General features: G+C 40.5%; 2 protein-coding genes across 2 annotated transcripts; both read left to right on the top strand.

Moving 5' to 3' along the window:
- The first annotated feature begins 14,242 nt into the window (after positions 1-14,242).
- On the top strand, positions 14,243-20,339 carry kif28 (kinesin family member 28). Its single transcript, XM_055011677.1, has 12 exons — positions 14,243-14,336; positions 16,771-16,962; positions 17,155-17,205; positions 17,288-17,440; positions 17,532-17,567; positions 17,729-17,848; positions 18,121-18,240; positions 18,489-18,628; positions 18,709-18,820; positions 18,964-19,031; positions 19,943-20,085; positions 20,164-20,339. Exons 1-12 carry the CDS (start codon positions 14,244-14,246, stop codon positions 20,337-20,339), a joined length of 1,404 nt encoding a protein of 467 aa, XP_054867652.1. The 5' UTR covers position 14,243.
- Positions 20,340-21,027: 688 nt separating this feature from the next.
- Positions 21,028-22,397, top strand: LOC129349182 (kinesin-like protein KIF28). Its single transcript, XM_055011673.1, has 5 exons — positions 21,028-21,033; positions 21,312-21,447; positions 21,526-21,644; positions 21,808-21,915; positions 22,000-22,397. The coding sequence occupies exons 1-5, from the start codon at positions 21,028-21,030 to the stop codon at positions 22,099-22,101; spliced, it is 471 nt and encodes a 156-aa protein (XP_054867648.1). The 3' UTR covers positions 22,102-22,397.
- Positions 22,398-23,915: the final 1,518 nt, after the last annotated feature.

Raw genomic sequence — 23,915 nt, 5'->3', positions numbered from 1 at the left:
TTAAATAGGAATTAAACAGAAAATACAATGAAGCATTTATAAAGAAAATTAATCATTAAAGATGGTAAAACATTTAAAAAGAAAAACCTTAAAGATTTAATCGAAAAATTAAACGGGGAAATTTTTCAAACAAGCCGATAAACATTGAAAAAACAACAATTAAACATTAAAAAAACAAAACATTTTGAAATCAAATCAGATATTACAAAAGAATAAAAGGTGAGAAAAGAGCAAAACTAAACATTTAAGAAGAATCAAACTAAAGACAAAACATTTGAAAAGACACCAGTTAAACTTTAGACGATCAAATTAAACAGAAGAGACAATAAAACGATCAAAAAGAGCAAAAACAGATAAAGTTCTTAAAGTGTTTTCTAGTCTGAAATGAAAACATCAAGTTGTTTCTTCAAACGTTTCCTCTTTCTATGTTCTTGGTTTGATTGTGGACAGATTTACTAAGAGCTTATTTCAGAAAACTGCTTTCCAGATAAAGTCTACTAGTAGTTGAAGGCATTGATCAAACTAATGTTACCTTCTGATCTCCACAAACTTTACTGTTCAGTGAAGAGAATCAAAGTTTGTTCAGGATTTCAAAAAAACCCACAGGTGAAGGTCTGAGAAGAACTGAGATGGATGGTCTAAATGTGAAATCAAGACTCATGGTCACAAGTTCTAAGGCTTCTGTTAACCAGAAAGTTCAAACTAACAGAGAAGTACTGAGAAACTTTTAAAATTTCAGTCCTCAGACTGTCTGAAGGTTCAAACTAACAGAGAACTCAGGAACTTAGAAGATATCAGTCCTCAGACTGTCTGAAGGTTCAAACTAACAGAGAACTACTCAGGAACTTAGAAGATATCAGTCCTTGGACTGTCTGAAGGTTCAAACTAACAGAGAACTACTCAGGAACTTAGAAGTTATCAGTCCTTGGACTGTCTGAAAGTCAAGTCTAACAGAGAACTACTGTGGGACTTAGAAAGTTTCAGCCCTCAGACTGTGTGAAAGCTCAGGTCCTGAGGACTCGGGAGGTGTGGAGGCTTTGGAAAGTCTTGGAACTGAGGGTTCAACCCTCCAGCACAAAGGCTGAAGTCCAACCTCCTGAGAAAAACGGTCGAGACGAGACTCGAATTAAAAAAAAAAAAAAAACAACTTGAAAATGACAAAAAATAGATGATAAATGCGCAAAAAAAAGAAGAATTAGTATCTGAGCAGATAGCTCAGGGGATAAGAAGATGGACTAGTGACTGGAAGGTCGCAGGTTCAAGACCCACCAGTGGCCTTTTTCTTTCTTTGTCTTTGTCAGGATTTTGATAAAATTTAAGAAGGCTCTGGTCTTGAACCAGCAACCTGCAGCTCCACAGGCAAATCCTTAACTCACTGAGCTACAGATCAGATGAAAAGAAATAATTTCATCGTCCCTTTGACATCGTAGTTCATGTGTGATCACATGGGTGGAGCCAAGGCAGAGTCTGGGTGGAGTCAGGGCGGAGAGTAGGTGGGGAGGTGGGTGGCGGCCTCCCCCCTCTACTCCCCCACCTCCCCCGCCCGCCCACCACACCTTCCCCCGCCCGACGAGTTCTTCCAGTCTCCACGAGTTCTTCCAGTCTCCACGGGTTTTCCCGAGTTTCTGGAGTTTCCACCAGGTCCGAGGCAGAACAAGTTGTCATGAAGAGGTGTTGAAGTCGACCAGGACGGACTGACTTTTTACAGCAACTAGAAGGAAGACCACTAGAAGAGCAGGTCTTTAACCACCATCCATAAAATCCATGGAGTTGCTCCAGAGAAATGAAGGGAGGTCAACTTTTATCGACCTCCATCCAGATGTTCAACTTGATATCTTTGACATTTTCAGCACCACAAACCTTTAGTATCACACTTTATCATCATTTATTAGGACTTTAATGGAATCCACCAGCAGATTTACTTTTTGTTGACAAACTTTATTCTTGTCGTCGTGGGACGGCAGTATTTAAAACTCTTCCTTCTATTTGACCTCATGTTTATTAGTTTTAGTGGAGAAAGTTATTAGTCTCTTAAAAACCAAATAATAAATTGGATTATTCAAGAGGTTTAAATTTCTTATTTGTCATATTTTAAATATGACAAAAAAATATAAAGTGTCTTGAGACAATTTGACCTGCAAATGGCGTTATATAAATAAAATTGAATTCAAATTGTATGTATCTTGTAATGTTGGAGTAATTCAGCCATATATGTTGGAAAACACATTTTCTTTGTCCATTAAACTGTTGATTGTTTTCTCCAGTAATTCATTTCTTCTTTTGGTTTATAAAATGTCAAATCCAAATATATTCACTTTACTGTCATAAAAACCAAAAAGATTTACATTCATGATGCACGAATCAGGCAGTTTTTCACTTTTTATCTTAGTTTAGTCAGAAAGATAGTTAATAATGTGTGAATTGTTGCAGATTGTGAGCCATAAAAGGTTTTAATCTTTGGGGCCGAGTGTCAGAAAACATTTAGAAACCAACATCGACGAAACACTCAACAAAGATGTGAACATCATTAAAGGGAAATCCAACTTTTGCATGACAATGTCTAATTAAAGGACATTTATTTCCAATGGAAATGTGTGATATTCATCCTCTGGAGCTTTCTCTTCACATCGTCTTCCACCTGGACTGGTTTGGTCGGGAGCATGTGCAACAAACATTTGAAAAACTGCACTTTAACATCAATGAATGACACTGAAGTTTAATCTCTACATAAATGAGACTGAGTCTGGATGTGCTGCTCTTTCATTAACTCCTAAGTTTAGGGAAAGTTAAAACAAAAGAGGACAGTTCAGACAAGACTTGAGAATGAGCTTATTTTGAACAAACATCTCAGACTTTCTGAGCTTCAGCACCTACAGCAAGATATTTTAACAACAAGCAACTCAAGAGATCCAGAAATTGGAGAGTTAGCTTTAGCTGAGCCAAAGAACATGTGGGACGCTAACCTAGCAAACATTTCAGACTTTTCTCTGTGAATTCTGAGAAATAATTTCCTATTTAATGACAGAGCTACACATCTTAACTCAGTCTCATTAAAACAGACTCTAATTCAGTGTCATCCATCCATATTAAAGTGCAGTTACCCAAAATGTTTGTTGCATGAGCTCCAACAAAACCTGTCCAGGTAGAAGGCCACTTTGACAAACAGGAAGTGGAAGATTCCAAGCAGATTTATAGAAGGGGGAACCGGACTGTACTAAGTGTGGTCGACTATAAAGGGGTGTTTTGTGGGTTTTTAAGGCTGATAATGATTATTAGTGACACATTTGGAGTAGATATTCATTTGCAGTAAATGAAAGTATTTAAAATCTTGGAGTTAAACTTAGAAGAACACAAACTCTAACAGAAAACTTTGTTGATATGTTTTTGTTTTGTTTACAGATGTTAAGTTAAAGGAGCTTTATTTGTGATGTATAACCAATCAAATCACTCCAGAAGACAGAGCGACCACAAATAAAGGTTCAGAGCCAAAATAGGGCCATTTTTAAATGTATTTATTTCTGTAAATCAGTAAAAAATAAAATACTGATAATCAGTAAATCAGTCAGTCCACAATTACTACAATTCTACAATGTATGTCTCTTTCCTTTGACTTGTTATTTGTACAATATACGATGTATATGATGGCGTTTTTTCATCCAAAGGCTATACTATGATGTTTTCTAAGAGACATACGATGCTACTCTGTTTGTTCTGGCCCTGGGACGCTGCACTCCTCCTCTGTTGTTTTCTGGATTGTACTCAGCTGCATGCCTTCGTCCACCCGGCCTCCGTTGACTCGTCCCGCCTGCCGTCTCTGGAGCTGAAGCTGGATTGGAACAGACCAAAGTACAGTCCAATCACGATGCCAGCTGCCTCTCAAAAGGCTCCTTCATCTGGCAGGTGGTCTGGCAGAACTTTGGAGATGTGTTCCAGTGGTTGGTGGATGTGTGGGGAGATAGAGAGGGACCTTTGAATTGTTCAGAAAGGAAAACAGGGAACCCATTGGTAGTTTTAGTTTAGGGTGCTACTGCGGTGTGGTTTTGGGTTTTAAGAGGTGAACAGGAAGAGTTTTTTTGTATTGATTATCTTTTACTTTGTTCCTGGTTGGAATGCCCATCAATGTCAACGTGAAGTTCACTTTTAGTTCTGTTTATTTTTATTTTACTAACACCCATTTGCTTTTAACCCCCTCTCATGTTGTGTTGTTGTAAACTTACTCTTTCAAATAAATACTCGTCGAATCCTCTGGAAACCAGCGTTTGGACTGTTTTTGTGTTGCTCCTCACCTACTTCAGACAGCCGGGACATAACAACGTTTTGTGGACTAAAGGCTAAACTATGACGTTTTTTGAGCGACATGCTATACTATGATGTTTGTTGGGCGACACGCCATACTACAGCCTTTTTTAATTGACATATTACTATGATGCTTTTTTTTATTTTAGTTTTTTAGCAACATATTATAAGAATTTGAACAGTTTTAAAAATGACTATAGTTTTAGTTGTGCAATGAAATATTATTCTATGGCATTTTTTAGACAACATATTATACTCTGATGTTTTCTTGACGTTTTGACAACATACTGCACTATGACATTTTTTGAACAACATACATGACAATTTTAGGCAACATCCTATCATTTTGCGCTTTTTGAACCACATAATAATCTAGGTTTTTTTTTTTTTTTGCCGACATGCTATACTATGAACTACAGGCCATACTATGTTATTCTTGAAAAGTATACTATACTTTGACATTTTCTGAACTACATCCTATACTATGGCGTTATACACAGAGTGCTTTGTTTACATGTTGATTTATAATCTAGATTTTTTTTCTGTTTTGTTTTTTGGCGGGATTACCACAGACCTGACCGTGAACACCGTTGACACCCACCTGAGGGAGACGCTGTCTAAGATCTCAAGGCTGCTTGGTCGTGGTCTTTCTGGTCCTGCTCCAGAACGCCTTCATCAACTACGTCTTCTTTTGAAGAGGCCCTCAGATGCTGCAATCGCTGACCTTCAGGAGGAACTGCTACTTTCACTCTGTAACGAGATGGCGGTTATTTTAAAGACCCAGCTCCTGGCAGCTTTGAGTGAAAATTTAACATCCATCAAAACGGAATTACAGTTAAATCTGAGCTGTTGGTCAGTATTTCAAACATCAAGTCTGACTCGGCTGCCCTAAAGCACGCTGTGGGTGAAATGGAAACTTCACTCTCCACATCACCGACGACATCGTCACACTCCAAAGCACAGCACCTCTCTGCTGAACTTTTAAAAGTGGACTATGAAAAGTGGAAACCTACATGGAGTAAGAAAAGTAGACAGACAAGTAATTAAGTCTGTACATATTTAAAAAGAAATCATGCTAATAAAGTAAGTCCAAAGAACCGAATTAGCTAATATACTGGAGACCAAAGTTATTTAATTTGATAAGTATAACCTTGTTTCGTAACATTTCAATTATTTGAGAGCAGTCCTAAAGAACTGCCGTTAATCCCAATCATAAAATGGGTTTGGAGGAAGAACATAGATGGTAATCTGGATATACAGTATCTCACAAAAGTGAGTCCACCCCTTGCATTTCTCCAAATATTTAATGATATCTATTCATGGGACAACACTGACGAAATGAAACTTTCATACAATGTAAAGTAGTCACCGTACAGCTTGGATAACAGTGTACATTTTATCTTCCCATCAAAATAACTAAAACACAGCCATTAATGTCTAAACTGCTGGCAACAAAAGTGAGTACACCCTGAACTGAAAATGTCCAAATTGGGCCCAAGTGCACATTTTCCATCCCCAGTTTCATGTGACTTGTTAGCGTTAAAAGGTCTCAGGTGTGAAAGGTGAGCAGGTGTGTTTAATTTGGTAATATCACTCTCACACATCTCACATTGGTCACTGGAAGTTCAACATTGCACCTCATGGCAAAGAACTCTCTGAGGATCTGAGAAAAAGGATTGTTGCTCTACATAACGATGGCCTAGGCTATAAGAAGATTGCCATCACCCTGAAATTGAGCTGCAGCACGGTGGCCAAGAGCATCTAGCGGTTTAAGAGGACCGGTTCCACTCAGAACAGGCCTCGCCATGGTCGACCAAAGAAGTTGAGTGCACGTGCTCAGCATCGAATCCACAGGTTGTCTTTGGGAAATAGGCGTAGGAGTGCTGCCAGCATTGCTGCAGAGGTTGGAGGGGTGGGGGGTCAGCCTGTCAGTGCTCAGACCATACGCCACACACTGCATCAAATTGGCCTCTATGGCTGTCGTCCCAGAAGAAAGCCTCTTCTAAAGATGATGCACAAGGAAGCCCGCAAACAGTTTGCTGAAGACAAGCAGACTAAGGATATGGATTACTGGAACCATGTCCTGTGGTCTGATGAGACCAAGATAAACTTATTTGGTTCAGATGGTGTCAAGCGTGTGTGGCGGCAGCCAGGTGAGGAGTACAAAGACAAGTGTGTCTTGCCTACAGTCAAGCATGGTGGTGGGAGTGTCATGGTCTGGGGCTGTATGAGTGCTGCCGGCACTGGAAAATTACAGTTTATTGAGGGAAGCATGAATGCCAAAATGTACTGTGACATACTGAAGCAGAGCATGATCCCCTCGCTTAAGAAGCTGGGCCGCAGGGCATTGTTCCAACATGATAATGACCCCAAACACACCTCCAAGATGACCACTGCCTTGCTAGAGAAGCTGAGAGTAAAGGTGATGGACTGGCCAAGCATGTCTCCAGACCTAAACCCAATTGAGCATCTGTGGGGCATCCTTAAACGGAAGGTGGAGGAGCGTAAGGTCTCTAACATCCACCAGCTCCGTGATGTCATCATGGAGGAGTGGGAGATGATTCCAGTGGCAACCTGTGAAGCTCTGGTGAACTCCATGCCCAGGAGGGTGAAGGCAGTGCTGGAAAATAATGGTGGCCACACAAAATATTGACACTTGGGCCCAATTTGGACATTTTCAGTTAGGGGTGTACTCACTTTTGTTGCCAGCAGTTTAGACATTAATGGCTGTCTTTTAGTTATTTTGATGGGAAGATAAAATGTACACTGTTATCCAAGCTGTGCGGTGACTACTTTACATTGTATGAAAGTTTCATTTCGTCAGTGTTGTCCCATGAATAGATATCATTAAATATTTGGAGAAATGCAAGGGGTGGACTCACTTTTGTGAGATACTGTATATGAGTTAGGCTTTATAACTACTATTGGTAGTATTGGTGGTAGTAATAGCAATGCAAATAGTACTAGTAGTAGTGGTAGTACACTACTGCTGCTGATACTGGCACTGCTACTACAACTTGTAATGCTATTACAAATGCTGATACTACTTCTACGACTCTAAAAGCTATTTATACTACTACTGCTGCTTGTACTTTTAGTATTGCTACTACTGCTTGTACAACTATACTACAGCTACAATTAATCGTCTGGTATTTGGTTGTCAAGCTGCTAGCTCACGTTAGTGTTTTGCTAGTGGCTAACTAGTTAGCTCTCATAGACTGGAAGCTCTCAACAAGATTTAATAATGAAAAAGAGCCAAAAAACTATGCTTACGTATGAAAAGGCATTCCAAGTTTCCTTGTCTCAATCGTACGACGTAGTGTGTAATTGTATGCAGCACAGTGAGACGGCATACTTGTTTCCGTTTCCACGCCGTCTACATCAACGGAATGCACTGAAACTTGGCCCCCACTAGCTTAGCCTTGCCGTAGCACGCAGCTCAAAGGGGCGTGTCCTATCTACTTATTCATATCTATGCACACCATAGACTGTATATACACTGTATATACACTAGTCTGGTCCGATGCAGTCTCGATGATGACGTTTCACGAGTACATGAGAAAGCAAGTACGGACAGTTAGTGGTATTGAGAAACAGCCATAGTCTTCTTACCGCAAAGGTACAAAGCTACTCGTCTTCTCCTCCAGCATCAGGAAGCTTCTTCAGATCCAAACAAAATACAATCAAAAGATCAAACTAACATCATTGGTGCATTCAGTTGCAGTTGGACAACGAAGTTGCGTTCAAGAGCGTCGGAAATCGGAGCTTCAGTAATGTAAATTTCCAACGAAAATTTTGGGGGGGCACACAGGAGGGGGCCACTACCCCTACGTGCCCCCACGGAAGATCCGCCACTTATGTCAGACTCTCCAAAACCAGAAAAATTCGCTAGATTTGTTGCTAGTGGCTTTTGGCAAAGAAAAAAAAAGTCCCCAGGAGGCTTTGGAAAGTCTCCAGATTTAGCGAGAAAGTAGTTGGCAACACTGCTACAGTAATGGAAGCCAATAGTATGTGCCTGCAGAGCCGGAGGCTGCACGGAGAGGGCTGTTTGTTTTATAACGTTTTATTTGTTTAACGTTATAAACATTTATATTTATGCATGTTTAACATTATAAACATTTTTATTTATGCATGTTTAACGTTATAAACATTTCTATTTGTGTATGTTTAACGTTATAAACATTTGTATTTATGCATGTCAGGGAGTCAGAGCTAATTTACCTTTGTGTGTTTGTGTATTTAACTTTTACTTTTATTTAATGTTATTGTATGAAATAAATATATATATATATATCTGCCTCCAGAGTTGTCCGTGTGTATTGCCTCTTTCCAACCTCAGATTGTGCTGTTTGAGATCTCGACACCACAAAAGCCCTTACATGATTCCATTATTTTTTTTCCTGATAATTTCACAATTTGTCCAAATACAGATTGTTAAGGAATTAATTCCAGGCTTCTTCATGGAACAGGTATTCGGAACAGGTATTCGGAACTTACCGTCAAACAATAACCAACAATTTCCCGGCACTCACAGAATACTTCACTTCTGTGTATTGGTGCACATCTCCTTCAGAATAAAAGCAGGTCTCGAAACGCAATGTGTAAAGGCGTATAAATTTCATGTTGCTAAACACAAGACTCACTGTTGGAGGTGGATTCTGAAACCCCTGTCGCAGACGCCCTCATCAAGAGACTTCAGGATGAAGAAGTTGGAAGGTATTGTAACCAACTTTAGGGATATAAAAGTGAATTACAGTGTAATAATTACTTGGACTATTTATAATACCTGGACCAGCATCAGAAGACACTAAATTCGGGAGGAGTCACTGTACTGTGCAACAATAATGAGGCAATCGCATTGGTAATAGTTGAGTAGCCACTCGTATAATTTTTAACAGTGGATAAAACAATTTGTCTGATTTGTACAGAATGCAAAATAATAACCCAAACAGTAAGACAATAAGAAAAACCCAGTGTGCACACTTGAAACAAAAAAATGTCCGTTGGGGCCCTTAAGTAAAATAGGAGTTGTTGCAGGTTTTCCTGTTGTAGGATTATTGCAAGTTCACCTGATTCCAAAGGTCTTTGTAGTGTAATGTAAATGTATAATGTGTGTGTGAATGAGTGGGTACGTGGATATCTTCTCGGTGCTGATCTTTCTTCAGGGTGGTTGGCTCGCCATCTGTTACAGCAGGAAGTTTGTCCTGAACCTCAGACTCTTCAGTCCTCCAAAAAAACCTGACCTGTAGACAGGTCACACAATTTACATCCAACACCGTCTTTTCTCAGATGCATCATCAGGGAAATCAAATGGCAAAAGATGCACACCATTACATCTAATTCTGACATGAATCTTCATTTCTTTTCAAATCTTAAATCTCTGTCTTAGTTGTACAACATTCAGTCTTAAGTGGATCATTTATGAGGACTAAACATGAAAGTGCTCACACATTTACCTGTTCATATGAACAGTGTTTCAATAATACTTATGGTAAGTAACCATTAACATTCAAAATATCATTAATCATAACCATATCAGAACCATGTGCAAAAAAACATAACAGTACACATGTTGAGTTAGACACAGAGGTATTAAAGAAGTGTGCTTAAATTACTCTTACACTATATGCCTATTCATGTGAGAGAACTGCACCAAATATTACCCTCTAGTTACTCTAAACTCAGCTGAAATAACATAAATGTTTTCAATAAATCATATAGTACAAAATAACATATTGTTTGACATTCATCACAACATACCAAATTACTCTCTTTTCCCTTTAAATTGGCATTAGGAAAATAAAACACTTCCCCTTTAATTACATACACAGCAGCATAAATAAAACACAATGTGCATATGTCCAGAAGTATTGCACCATTATTCACTTCAGTTCACTCTCATAACCGTAATATCACCGCTGCCTTCTTTCAATACCCGCGAAAACAAGAAGAAAACAGCACCAGAGCAGCTAAAAAGGCACATTTCTCACCGTTGCTCTCTGTATATCAAGGCGGAACACGCCTTGCCGCAGCTCTCTGGGTGAAAGGCAAGTGGTTAGCCTATTAGGCACAGAGCTAGCATTAGCAAAGACGACGACGGTAAGCGTCAACAAGGTTTTTGTCTCCGCCGGATAATTGACTCGTCTTACCGACGTAACTCTCTCCTTCGTTCAGTCACTTGGCTCCGGACCTCCAGTGGGTAAGTGCTCCAACTGTTTTTTTCCTTTTCACAGGTAAACTCCGAAGTTTTCTCCTAGTTTTCTCTTCCGCTTAGCATGCAGCTGCTCTCGCTTCTGTGGCTGAGCTCAGAAGGGACCGGAAGAGCAGCGCGCCTGCACTTCGCTTCTGAGCCGACAGGCTGAGCGTGGCCTGCGTAGCCTCTGATTGGCTGCTGAGAGCTAGGTACGCCACGTGGGACCACGTGAGCTGAGCGGTGCATTCATATGCAATAGGACATCTAACCCTTTACCGATGCAAAACAAATAAAGATAAAGAAAATAAACAGTCTCTCTTCTGTGATTGTACTCAAATAACTGTGTGTGTTCTTTACACCTGGCTACAGTATGCAAAAGGCCACGTTAAAGTTAAAATAGCACTGTGTGGGAATGAGTGGAACTTAATTAAAATTGATATAGTCTTTAATTTTATGTCAGAATCCCAGGTCTTATCTGAAGGGGATCAAATTTATACTGAAAGATGACATACACAAACTCTTTATAGTGGTGATTTAGCTGTAATATGCAGATTATTTTTTAGATTTATACAATTTTTAAAAAAGAATTAAAAATGTCTGGATGTAGATTTGTAAAAGTATAATCTCTTAAATCTAGGTGGTGAAGCCGTTACAAAGACGTTGAGAACCAGCAAGAGGAGTAGCAAGTCATCAGTGGAGGAGGCTCAGTCTCTGCCTCCTGTGAAAGACCTTGTCCCTGAACCTGAAAATGATGAGTCTAGTCCAGGCGAGCATTCATTCATCTACTCCCCCTCACGAAGAAGAACAAGAGGTGAGCTGAGTATTGATTCACTCATATTTAACCATCCGTCCATCTATCCAGGCCGGTTATAACCCTTTGTTGTGTCTGTGTGTTTCAGCCCGTAAAGCAGAGTCTCCTGGCCCAGATGAAGCGTCTGCAGCACCTGTCACTCGCAGCAGAAGAAGAGTCCAAGATGTTGCTCCTCCGGTAAGAGCTTCTACTTAACAGGGCTCACACTTTTAATGGGGGCTATGGCTAATGGGTTTTTATATTTAACATATGTAGTCTAAAGGTCAGCTCTGTAAACTTGTAACACCATAAGTCCTCAAAAACATTTTTAAGAAATAGTGTAATCCTATAGTAGTCTTTAAGAATCAAAGCAGAAAATGTGTTATTTTCTAAAGTGGATTTTTTTTTTAAATATATGTTTATCTGTGGTCATGCAGTTATATCTCAATATTATTATGAACCTTTGAAACATAATGTTTGACAAAGCAGACAGAGGAGCCTGATCACTGCTCTGGAAAGACACAAGCTGTATCTCAGGCTTTAAATCAGCAATAATCTTGTAGATCTGGAGGGAGAACTAATTTTTAAAAATCCTTTGAAGACTTTTTTTGTTTTTAACATCACCTTTTTCTTTTTTTTTTTTCTTTTTTTTTTTTAGGATCGTTGCCTCAGAAGAAGACCATGTGCAAGTGGAGAAAGCAGCTAGTGTTCCTAAAACCAGAAAATCAGGCCAACGAACAGCCAAGTAAGACAGATACTTCCTACACTAAAACCACTGCCAAGAACTGCTGGATTTTAAACATGGCCACACAATGTTTTGTTTTTACATGAATAAAGGTTTTAGTGTTCACCTAAAGATTTGTTTTGCATGACTGTTGTGTGTCTTTACAATCTCTATTTACTCTCACAGGCTGAGTTAAAAAGCATCCATGATGATCTTTTTCTTTGCTCTAATCTTCAGATCCAAATCTGTTTCGGAGCCACTTCCCATAGCAGAGGTCGACCTGCTCTCACCCCTGCCCAGTCCAGCTGATCCGTTGCCCCGAACACAGAGGAGGACTAAGGAAGGAGAGGTCCCGACCACCAGCATGAACCTTCGCCGCAAACGTGTAATGGACACGGTTTTCACAAAACCCGTCACCCGGAGGAAGAGACTGTAAGGAGGTTGATGGTGGTTTTAACCAGTGAACCTCAGACAGCCACCTGAAGATCCGAACCAACTCAGTCACGAGCTGTCAAATTAAAACGTATGCCTAATCTCATGATGGTTCTGTTTCCTCAAATGCCTCAGAGCGCTGCAGTTTGTATATTAACTTCCCTGTAGGAAAATGGAAGCAACGTAGGCAGCAAAGTATATTTTTGGGACAAAACACACTGGTGGGTAGCAGTGTGAGAAAGAGGACTATATTTTTGGAGTTTACATGTCCCTCTCATACTAATTTGATTTCACTTGATATTGTATTTGTGGCCACTTTGTGTTGGACATTTTGCGACGTTCCTCGGCTTGATTCTAAGGGCACAGAATGGCACAAAGGAAATCAATCAAAATGAGGTTTTTAGAAGCTCCCGTTAATAAAACTAGAGAGACTAAATTGAACTCGCCTCTGATCAAGAGGTTTTATTTACATTCTCCTTATATTTTAATTTTTTTGTGTTGTTGTTTACTTTTAAAACTTCAAGGCCTGCTGTTTTTTCTATTTAAGAAGAAAAGCAACCAACCCAGTGGAGATATATTTCTACTGCTAAATTTGTATATAGACTTTTGCTATGTTCCAAATAAAGTTAATAAATAAATCCTAAAGAGTAATGTTGATTTTGACTTTTTAAGTTTCTCTCCAATACATTTGATCATTTGATCTGACTGCCTATGCCATAGTCTTAAAATTAAACTTGACTTGGGGGGTTTCTGTGAAAGACAACACTGTTGTTAGCGGATTTGGACTGTTGCTGTATGCCATGGAAATGTTGTATATTGTGAAAGAAAACAAACTTGCACAGCGGTTTGTGGATGTTAAACTTGATATGGGACATGTTAATATACTTGTTTAATTAAATTTATGGCAACCACCATCTGACACAAAGGTTATTTTCAGATGAATGTATGTAGAATGTCTTATTTTTGATGACTGCTCTTTGATAAATATGGCAAAGCTCGAGTACTTCCTGCGTTGAGTGATTGTCTCAGTTCAATAAGCACGTGTCAGTGTGCCACGTGTTGTTCGAGGGACGGATGAAGTGACTGTCACAAAGCCTGTTTCTGTCTGCAGGCAGCCACTGAAAGGAGCTACAAGCCTCTAATTATCCTTCACAAGCAGCTAAGACCTTGTCCTGTTGGGCCTCAGATATCAGACATCCAGCGTTGAGCTTCAGTAGTTTCCAGCTCATAGTTAATAGCAGCACTTTAGCCGTTCATGTGATGTCTGATTTCAGAGAAAGTCACTGAAATGTTGAGGTTAATGTAGCTATAAACGTGTAAATGTCCAGCATAAATATGACTCTCGAAGCACTGTCTTCCATAATTTATGGGTGCAGACAAGGTGAAAGTGAAACCAGCCTTATCTGCACTGCTCCACTTTCCTAACAAAGATGAGTGGATGAAAACAGCTAATTATACTATTTCCTTACATATTAAATGCTGATAATCCTTAATTTTATTAAGTAATTATTCAGTTGTCATTCTAAGGAGCAATATTTATTTTAGTGTGTAACAATGTCTCCAGCACAGTACACTATTTGGTTTTCTGTTTACACTGTTTTGAAGTTGTGTTCACCTTCCAACAAGCAAACCAGACCACCATTTATCTTAATATTCAGTTAACCCTTCACTTCCTAACAGGCGAATGTGTCCACCAGCTTCCCTGTCATACTGCCCTGATTGTGTCCATGTCAGCGTGTAACTCGACACAGTGCTGTGTTGTTCTGTGTGAGGGAGCTGATCATTCAGGCTGCCTGTCTGCTGTGTCGATGCCTGCCTGCTGCACCATGAGGGCTAAAGCCTCAGACATGCACAGCAAGGACTGTGTCAAAGTGGCCGTCAGAGTCCGACCATTCAACAAGGTTAGTGTGCTGCCGATTAACACAATATCCATGATTTTGCTTCTGAAAGCTGCCATTCACTTCTTATTTTATACAGCTTCTCTTTTTTCTTAATGTATATGCATTACATTGTACTATATTTGTTGCTATTTACTATATATACCCACAGGTGACTAATTAAAGAAAAAAAAACCTGAACCTTTTACCTCTACCGTGAGGCAATGTGTTTCTAGTGTCATGTTGTCAGAGGGGGATTTTGCTGGCAAGGTTCCCTTAGAGGGAAGACTTGCTATAAATTTACACAAAATAATTCTGAGTGATATCCTGTATCCTGTGATGAAACGCTTCTATCCTGATGGAAGTGGTCTCTTCCAGTATGGCAATGAATGGTTTGATGACCTTCACTGGCTCCAGATCTCAGCTCAAGATATCACCTGTAAGAGAATTTGGGCTAAGTAGTTCCAGTACTCTCCACCACCATCATCAAACACCAAAAAATGGAATATCTTTTGAAAAAATGGTGTTCGATCCCTCCAGTGTAGTCTTGGAGACTTGAAGAATCAATTCCAAATAGCATTGGATCTGGTCCGATGGAAGATGGTGACTCACCACCTTAAAAGGCATTTATGGTTTTAAGGCCATGTTTTCCTTCAATTTGTCACCAATCTCTACAATAGAAACTGTGAAATGATAGATCCTAACAGTTTAAAACTTAAAACTGCAGAGAATACCCTTACATAAAATAGAAAATGTAAAATATATTATTCATCATTCTTAATAATTCTACTATTTTTGGAAATCTGCCTTGGATGCCATTTTTGAACAATCTCTTCCTCGGTGTTGTGTCATGAACACTGACCTTAAGTGAGGCAACGGAGGCCTGCAGTTATTTAGATGCTGTCCTGGGTTCCTTTGTGACCTCCTAGATGAGTCGCCGCTGTGCTCTTGGGGTAACTTTGGTAGTGAAGGTTCACCACTGTTCCATGTTTTCTCCATTTGTGGATAATGGCTCTCACTGTGGTTCGCTGGAGTCCTATAGCTTTAGAAATGGCTTTGTAACCCTTTCCAGACTGATAGATGTCAATTACTCTGTCTCATCTGTTTCATTGTATCTATGTCTCATTTCGTTGGATGGCTCCATTTTGTTGCAGCTTTTTGAGATCTTTTGGCCGACTCATCTTTGTCAGACAGGTTCTATTTAAGTGATTTCTTGATTGAACAGGTCTGGAGGTAATGAGGCTTGGGTGTGGTCAGTGAAATTGAACTCACTTTCCAAAAAATATGATTAGCCACAGTTAATTCATGATTTTACCAGGGGGGCAATTACTTTTTCCCCACAGGGCTTGGTAGGTCTTGATAGCACAGGCAAACAGAGCTCTATGTTTAACATTTAGTCCTCCCAAAGAGCAAAGCCTATTTAAAATTAATACTGTCCTTTGGATGGGGAGACTAATAACAAAGGAATTCAGTGGTTTAAAAAAAAAAATCAATCCAAGAGAACTATTCACATATTATATCTATTTCAAGAGGCAGGTGCGTAGGAGAGGGAAGAGCACATCCAACAGGTACAAAAACTGGAAAAATATACTGTATGTCCCTGCCTGCATACAATCCGTTGCTCCCTTTATAGAAATACCTGCAGCATGTATGTGTACATATAAAGGTGGACACAGTTCACAGGTGGTCGTGGTAAATGAACCTGGTTAGATTATGTGCACATTCATTTGTAACAGAGGGCAGCAGCTGGATAATGTGTGTCTATAAAGGGAGCAACTGCTTGTATACAGACATAGAGATATGTATTTATAAAACACTTGTTATTTAATATGTTTGGCATTTTGAACAAGGTTAATACTCAGAAAACACTTGTAAGACTGGACCCAGATTGCTTTTGAAGGTTTTCTTTCCCAGCTTACCCACTATGTGTAGATTTATTGTGGCAATATTAATCTTGTCTCTTGTTTGCTCTTGGTGTCTGCTGATTCTCGTGTCTCTGGATATTATATTATGTAAATAACCCTTTGTTCTCTTTTTTCTTTTTGGTGTCTCATACCTCCCTGGAATATATCTGGTTTGTTCATGAAAAAAACACCTCCACAAAAATCAGAATTTGAGGATGATTTCATTTCAAAAGTGTGCTGAACAAAGCTGTTTCCTGTTTTGCTGTAAGGTTTGGCTCAGTCTGTGTACTGGAGGCTTTAAGTTTCTAAATTACCCTTGTCTGAGTTACCACAGGGATGAGGATGAACTCGAAAGTAGTTTTAATGTCACAAAATCCGACTCAGATTTGTTCATATTTAAGGTCCATGCAGAGAAACTTGCATATTGAAAACTGTAACCTTGATTGAAGGACACACATTGTTTTTGGGCTAGATGGGGATTTTACAGTATTACTCTTTACACTGAATTATCAGACTCTCAGTGTGCAACTTTTTCCTTTTCTTGCTCCACTCAGAGGGAGAGGGATGCAGGCAGCCGCTGTGTCGTCTCCATGGTGTCGAGCTCCATCACCATCCAGGACCCTCGTGACTCCCAGAACCGACGGTCATTCTGCTTTGATTATGCCTATTGGTCCCACAGCGGCTTCACGAGAGACAACAGTGGCCTCTGGGTGCCTGAAGAGCCTGGAGGACGATACGCTGACCAGGTCAGCTCCAAGGAGACCTGGTAGAACTGGACAAGAAATGTCAGATTACAGCCAAACATCTCATGCTGTAAAAAGAAAACATGCAATTCCTGTTACATGTGTCGAAATATCTAGATTGTAGACGGTTTAGACAAAACATATCTGAATGAATAAGATACTTCTGGGTTATACTGAGATCTCCTCCTTCTCCAGGACAGTGTGTTCCAGGACCTGGGAGAAGGAATACTGGAGAATGCACTGCAGGTACACAACTGTATTTCATTTGATAGCCTCTATCACATTATGTCATCACACTCAGGCCGTCCTAATCCTAAATGTCCTGCAGGGTTACAATGCCACCTTGCTGGCCTATGGGCAGACTGGCTCAGGGAAGAGTTACTCGATGGTGGGCTACGGGCCTAACAAAGGTCTGGTTCCTAAACTGTGTGACCGACTGTTTCAGGCCATCAGAGAAAACCAGGAAAACAGACAGTGTCAGGTAAAGTAAAAAAAGACAGATAAGCCATAAAGAGACTGTTCAGTGAGGTGTATGGTGGTTTTTGATAGAAATGTTTTTGATGTCTCTACAGGTCTTTTTCAGCATGTTGGAAATCTACAATGAGCAGGTAACAGAGAAGGGAAGCAGTCACTTTGCTGCTGTCAATATCCATTACTGGTGGTACAGTTTTGTGATTTTGATCTGACTGGGATTCATCAAGCTTGTGTTTATCATACTTCGATTACTTTGGTAGCTGATTCCTGGGATCTTGCTCTCTGCTCTGTCCAGGTGGTTGATCTGCTGTCTCGGGGGTCTCGTACTCCGGGTGGACTCAGAGTCAGAGAGGAGCAGCAGCGGGGTTTCTATGTGGAGGGTCTTCGTACAGTCCCCTGTGAGAGTGCACCTCAGGTACAGATATGGAGAGAAAAGAGGCCTCTGAATGTTACAAACAGTATCTGTGTTAGAACAGAGGGTGACTTACATTTTGCACTTAGCAGTCTTTAGAAATGAACAATCAACCGACTGTGAAGAATGCATTTGCCAAGGTGAAAGTCTCCTGCTAAATTTGTAGTCTTGCAATTATTCAAATCTTTGAATACATGAGAACTTCAAAGATTACAGACATATGCTTCTGTTGCATTTTGTAGAATAAAAATCAGATTTTCAAAATATTCCTGTAGGTGGAGCAGTTGATGGAGCAGGGGACCAGGACCAGAACCACTGCTGCCACTCACATGAATGCCAACAGCAGTCGCTCACACATGCTCATTATCCTCCAGCTCAAACAGGTTGGTGGTTCTGTTCACACTTTTTTACTTTGAGTTTGTTTGCGCAAAGAAATTCCACAACAATTTTATGAAAGTGCATTTGATTTCTCCGATGAAACATCATCAAGTCAAATGTGATTCATACGATTTTCTGAAGCTGTTGTGGCCTGTTCAGATCAAAACCAATAAATTCAGTCAATCTCTGTATCTGACTATATCGGCATATTAGGAAAGTTTATCTAAATCGCTGTTCCTGATCCTGTCAGATCTTCTCTAAAGAGAGCATCACGAAGCAGTCCAACATTAACCTGGTGGACTTGGCCGGCAGTGAGCGTCAGCGGTCGTCAGGCTCAGAAGCTGACAGACTGAAAGAGGGTACAGCCATCAACCTGAGCCTCACCACCCTGGGCAACGTCATCAGGTTGGCCTGCTGGGTACTTCAGTTTTCATTTAGTTCGGTCCATCAGTGTTTTCAATATTCTCTGCTCATGTCTCCTCCAGTGCTCTGGCTGATGTGGCCGTTGGGAAGAAGGTCGTTCATATTCCTTATAGAGACTCGGTTCTCACCAAGCTGCTGCAGTCTGCACTGGGAGGCAACAGTCGCACTGTTATGGTAACTAGAACACTGATGTTGCATTATGTTGATGTGATGTAGTTTTATACTAAATTAAACCCCACCAGAAATACTTGAATATTAGGTACAGACACAGAAATATTAGTTGGTTGTTATTCATTATATTTGATATTATTTTCAAGATTGCCACGCTGAGTCCTGCTGATATCTGCTATGAGGAGTCTCTGTCGACGCTGCGCTATGCTGAGAGGTACAAGAAATCATTTATACACTGAAAGCAATACGAACAACATGGACATGCTGGAGGTGTACAATACTATAAAAAAAACTGACACTGCAATATTTTATTTTTCTCTATGATATGTCTTGCAATATGAAAAAAGATAAAGGAATTTTCACCAGATAACCTGGATAACTTGATAAGGATTGAATGAATTATTACAGAATGACTGAGGTGATTTTGTAGGGGAATGCGTCTGCATAGAAAATAAGAAAATAATTTTTAAAAAAGCAGTTTGGATTGAAGATTTAACAACTGGAAAATGCATCCAAAATAATTCTTTGCTTTGGATGCCATTCAAATCTGGCTCTAGACTCATCACACAGAGCTGTGTGGTGCTGATTTAAATGGTCAGATTGGTTGTGTTCCCTCATGTGCTGGCAGTGATTGCAGGTCGCTGTCAACAAAGTACCTGTATTTGGTCAACATGATCCTCTCTGTAGCCAAATATGTCCATACAACTGATTTCATTTGCAGCCCAATATTCTTTTTCAGTGTTCCTCTCCTGTTCCTCATTCGTTTCACTGTGTACATGTAGAATGTGTGTCAACACACACCAAGAACACTGAAAATGGAGTGAATGATCTTCTATCAGACATGCTTCTCCTTTAGATGAGTCAAGGAAAACTGTAAATTTTCTTTTTATATCAAGCAGAAAAAAGACGTTTGAGTTAATTTGTCCTACTTCGGAATACACTTCCTGTATTGTGACTATTGCACATATCACAAGTTGATGCTGAAACTCGTTATTTAACACACTGTTTTGTCTCCTCTGCTCTACTCTGCTGCATGTTTTACATTCTTGTTTTCTCTCCTGCATGTGGTCTGTTTTGACTACACTTCCACCTCGTTCCTCTCGTCTTCTACTACTTCTACTACAGGGCGAAGCGTATCCAGAACCGGGCCGTGGTGAATGAGAGCCCCACTGAGCGTCTGGTTAAAGAGCTGAAGGCGGAGAACGCCAGACTGCTGCAGCGACTGAGCCGACTGGGCCAAGAGGGACGCAGAGCCAACGATGAAACCAGTAAGAATCCGTGTTTGAACGGAGCAGAGCAGGATTCATCAGGGTCAGAGGGGTCACTGTGTTTGTCTGTGTGTTCAGAGGAGCTCCGTCAGCTGCTGGCCCACAATGAGCTCCAGATCAGGGCAATTCAAACTCTGTGGGAACAACACCTGCAGGAGGCGCTGAAAGACTGGGAGCAACAGTACGCTAACATCACACAGGTACTCACACACATAAACAGTCACGATACACAAACTGAAGAGCATAAAATCTAAATCCTCTTGGTGAAGGTTTAGCATATAATGTCTTTGTATATAAATAAAGTGGATGCTGTTCAGTTGTTCAGTTACAATTTATGTCTCCAATTTTCATTCATGAAGTTTATGTCCCTCTTTTTCAACTTCAGGAGAGGAGGATGATGCAGATGCATCCCTACATCCTCAACATCAATGAGGACGCTCAGCTGTCAGGGGTGGTGAAGCTTTTCATCCAGGAGGGTGAGTCCAACTCCGTCTCTCCCTACTTGCTGTGAGATGCATGACTCAGTAGTTCAGTTTGTCTTTAAGAGGACAGTGATGAAAGAGGAGAATGCCAAAGAGGTCAGTAGGTCAGACAAACATATTCTGACAAGCAGAATACTGCAGATTTTCCTATGTTGAGTACAATGCTTTGTTCTTCCAGGTGAGTGGGACATCGGGCTCTGTGACTCCTCCCCAAGATCCATCTCTATCAAGGGCTTAGGGTGAGTTTTTATCACAGCAGGAAAAAACAAAACACCATAAACCTAGTGCAAGTGAACGAAAATTACAGTGACTAATAGAGAGTACATGACATCTACAAGTGAAGGAATAATGTGCATTATGTTCTAGAGGTTTCCTGCAATTCCACACAGTGCATTCTTGTATAGGCTACAGGCCATTTAACCTATTTAAAGATTAAACAAATGAAGATAAGTATGTGTATATGAGTGTAAGAAAGTTTGGTCATTTTTTTCCATATGCACACACATTAATGTTTGTTTATTTGTCAGGATCCAGGAGCGTCATGCTGTGTTCAGGAATGAACAGCGCCGGGTGACACTGAACCCGCTGACAGGGTCGAATGTCATTGTAAATGGGAACACTGTCTCCCAGACAACTGAGTTGCAGCACCTGGTGTGTGTTGACACATTCACCAATCGTATGACGTGACTGGGTGACATGCTGTTGAAACACACATAGGCAACATTTTTATTTCTTGTTTTTTAGGATCGTCTCATTCTGGGTTCCAACTGTACCTACCTGTTCATTGGTTATCCATCTGAGAGGGGCGCAGACGACTGGAGCCGCTACGACTATGATTACTTCCAGTCTGAGCTGGCTGCTGCTGAGGGCATCCACCTGGGTGAGTGGGAGGGTCAGCATGAAGAGTTTGATTTTAGAAGGAAACTTGTTCATCACATGTTCATCCATTGATGTTTAGGTGAGTCCAGCGCTGGTTCTAGTCAGACTGACCCCAGTCTGCTCGCTGTCTTCTATGACTACATTAAACTGATGCCCATGGTGGCAGAGGTCAACCAGATGAGCCAGGAACTGAATAAGGTAACTGGAACAGCCTCATGCTGTAAATGTTCAGATTCACTCACACTGACATTCTGCTGTTGTTCTGTTCTTACTGAAGGCAGTTATGCCTGTAAATCAAATAGAACGGATACGACTTTATTTTCTCTCATCTCCTGCTCTTTATTGTCTGCTGTGTTTTCAGGGGGTGGACTTTAAGCTGGAGATCAAGAACCTGGCGCTGTCAGATCCAAAAGGCCACGACTTGGAGAAGGACATTGTTGTCAGAGTCACTTCTAAAGGAAGCAAACAGGTTGGTTTGTCTCTGAGTCTTTTGTCTCTTGTGTGCACTACTTCATAATCTTTTATGATGACAGCTTTTACACTCCATTCTCAGGTATGGGTGTGGTCCAAGACCAAGTTTGTTAACCGCAAGTTTCTAATGGAGGAAGTCTACCAGCATCATCAGGCTGAGCAGAGCGGAGACGACGTATGTTAACTGAAGAACATGGCTTGTATTTTTAGAGAATGTAGTGGTCAGTAGAAATGCGTGTAGTAAAATGAACTTTTGTTGTTGCTGTTCTTAATCCTGAACATTTACAGCAAAAATTATCAACACAGTCCAGAAACCGTGAACACCACCTCTGAGGAAATACATCCAGACATCTGAGAAGCCAACACAACTGGCTATGTTTTAAATTTAGCCCATTAATGCTTGAAATGCAGTGTTTATATGGCAAGAAAATATATAAAAACATTGAAATATATTAGAGGGGCAGTGGAGGAGACTCACAATTCCATGATCCCAGAATCACAACATTTTGGACGACATACTAAACTATGACGTTTTAGTGACATTTTGGACAACATACTAAACTATGACATTTTTGTCATATTTTGGACGACATACTATAGCGTTTTTATCTAGACTATAAGCCGCATCACTGCGAAAATTTAATGAGGTGGTCCTTGTGTCATTTCTGACTTCCCCTGAAAATTTCATCCAAATCTGTTTATCCGTTTTTGAGTAATGTTGCACACGGACAGACAGACAGACAGACAGACAGACAGTCAGACGGATTCACAGACGAACGTCATCACATAACTTCGCCGTGTTCCTTGGCGGAGTAATAACTGACCGGTCTTTGCTTCCTGCTGTCAGAGACTAGAGGGGCTGTCCACAGTCACTTTAACCAGAGATAAAGATCCATTCTGGGATCCAGTTGAACCTCTGCTCCTGGGCACTGCTCACTTCTGGCTTCAGTCTTTGGCCTTCCGCATCCCTCTGGAAGAGCAATTAGAGGTACAAACGCAGAAAAACTGCTTCAACGCACATGCATCCACATCTTAAGGCCAGACACTACAGGCTTCATTTAAGCTTTCACTGAAGACTGTCTTCTCAAAATTATTTTCTTGTCATACTTTAAACGACAACCACTTCAGTATCTACTTACACACCTCAAACTTTCCGATTGTATTCTAATATATATATATTGTGAAGGACTTTACTGAGGGGTTAAAATGTTTTTTCTGACTCTTGACAGTATTGTCTTATTTATGTAGTGATAAAAAAGATATCCAAAATCCTCTCTGTAAAAACATTTGATTCAATATGTCATCAAGTTGAAAAAAAATATATTTGAAACTGTCTACAACCTGTATTGACATTTTTTGACACATATAGTGCATATTAAAACATACATTCAGAAAATGTGTAATGTGCTATGTATGTAATCAGCTGTGGAAGTTTCATGGTCAGATCTATTAATTAAAAAATCTACTCTGATAATCTGTAGCATTTCCCCTTAAAACTGCTGTCAAACCACAGATTAATGTAGTCATGATCTCTATGTACAGGTGCTGGGGTCGGAGGGCACAGAAGAGGCTATTCTACAAGCACAGCTGGTCCCCTGCACCTCCACTGGACTGTATGTCATACACACGCACACGCACACGCACGCACGCACACGCACACACACACACTTTAATAAGCACCACAGAGATCTATCAGTACCTCAACACTCCTCCTTCCTTCCAGCCCTCTGGGTGAGGACGACATCCTGATCGACCCATCTGAGATACTGGGTCGACGTCTGGACTTCCAGCTGGTCCTGGATCAGTGCTGTGGCCTCCGCTGGATCAGAGAGGCTCGCAACAGAGGGGTCCAAATTGGGTGAGGCTTCATGCAGGAGCATGGAGGGCCACATGTTTGGAGTCTGAGAGCACAGTGACATACAGTCTAGAACATGGAGAGCTGCACAGAAGAATAAACATGCAGGAAATGGATTTCAGTTGAGGCAAATGGCCTTTGTT

This window comes from Amphiprion ocellaris, chromosome 1 (assembly GCF_022539595.1).
Source record: "Amphiprion ocellaris isolate individual 3 ecotype Okinawa chromosome 1, ASM2253959v1, whole genome shotgun sequence".
In the NCBI taxonomy this organism is placed as follows: domain Eukaryota; kingdom Metazoa; phylum Chordata; class Actinopteri; family Pomacentridae; genus Amphiprion; species Amphiprion ocellaris.
Note: the sequence above shows the minus strand (reverse complement) of the source record. Positions and strands in the feature narration are given on the sequence as shown.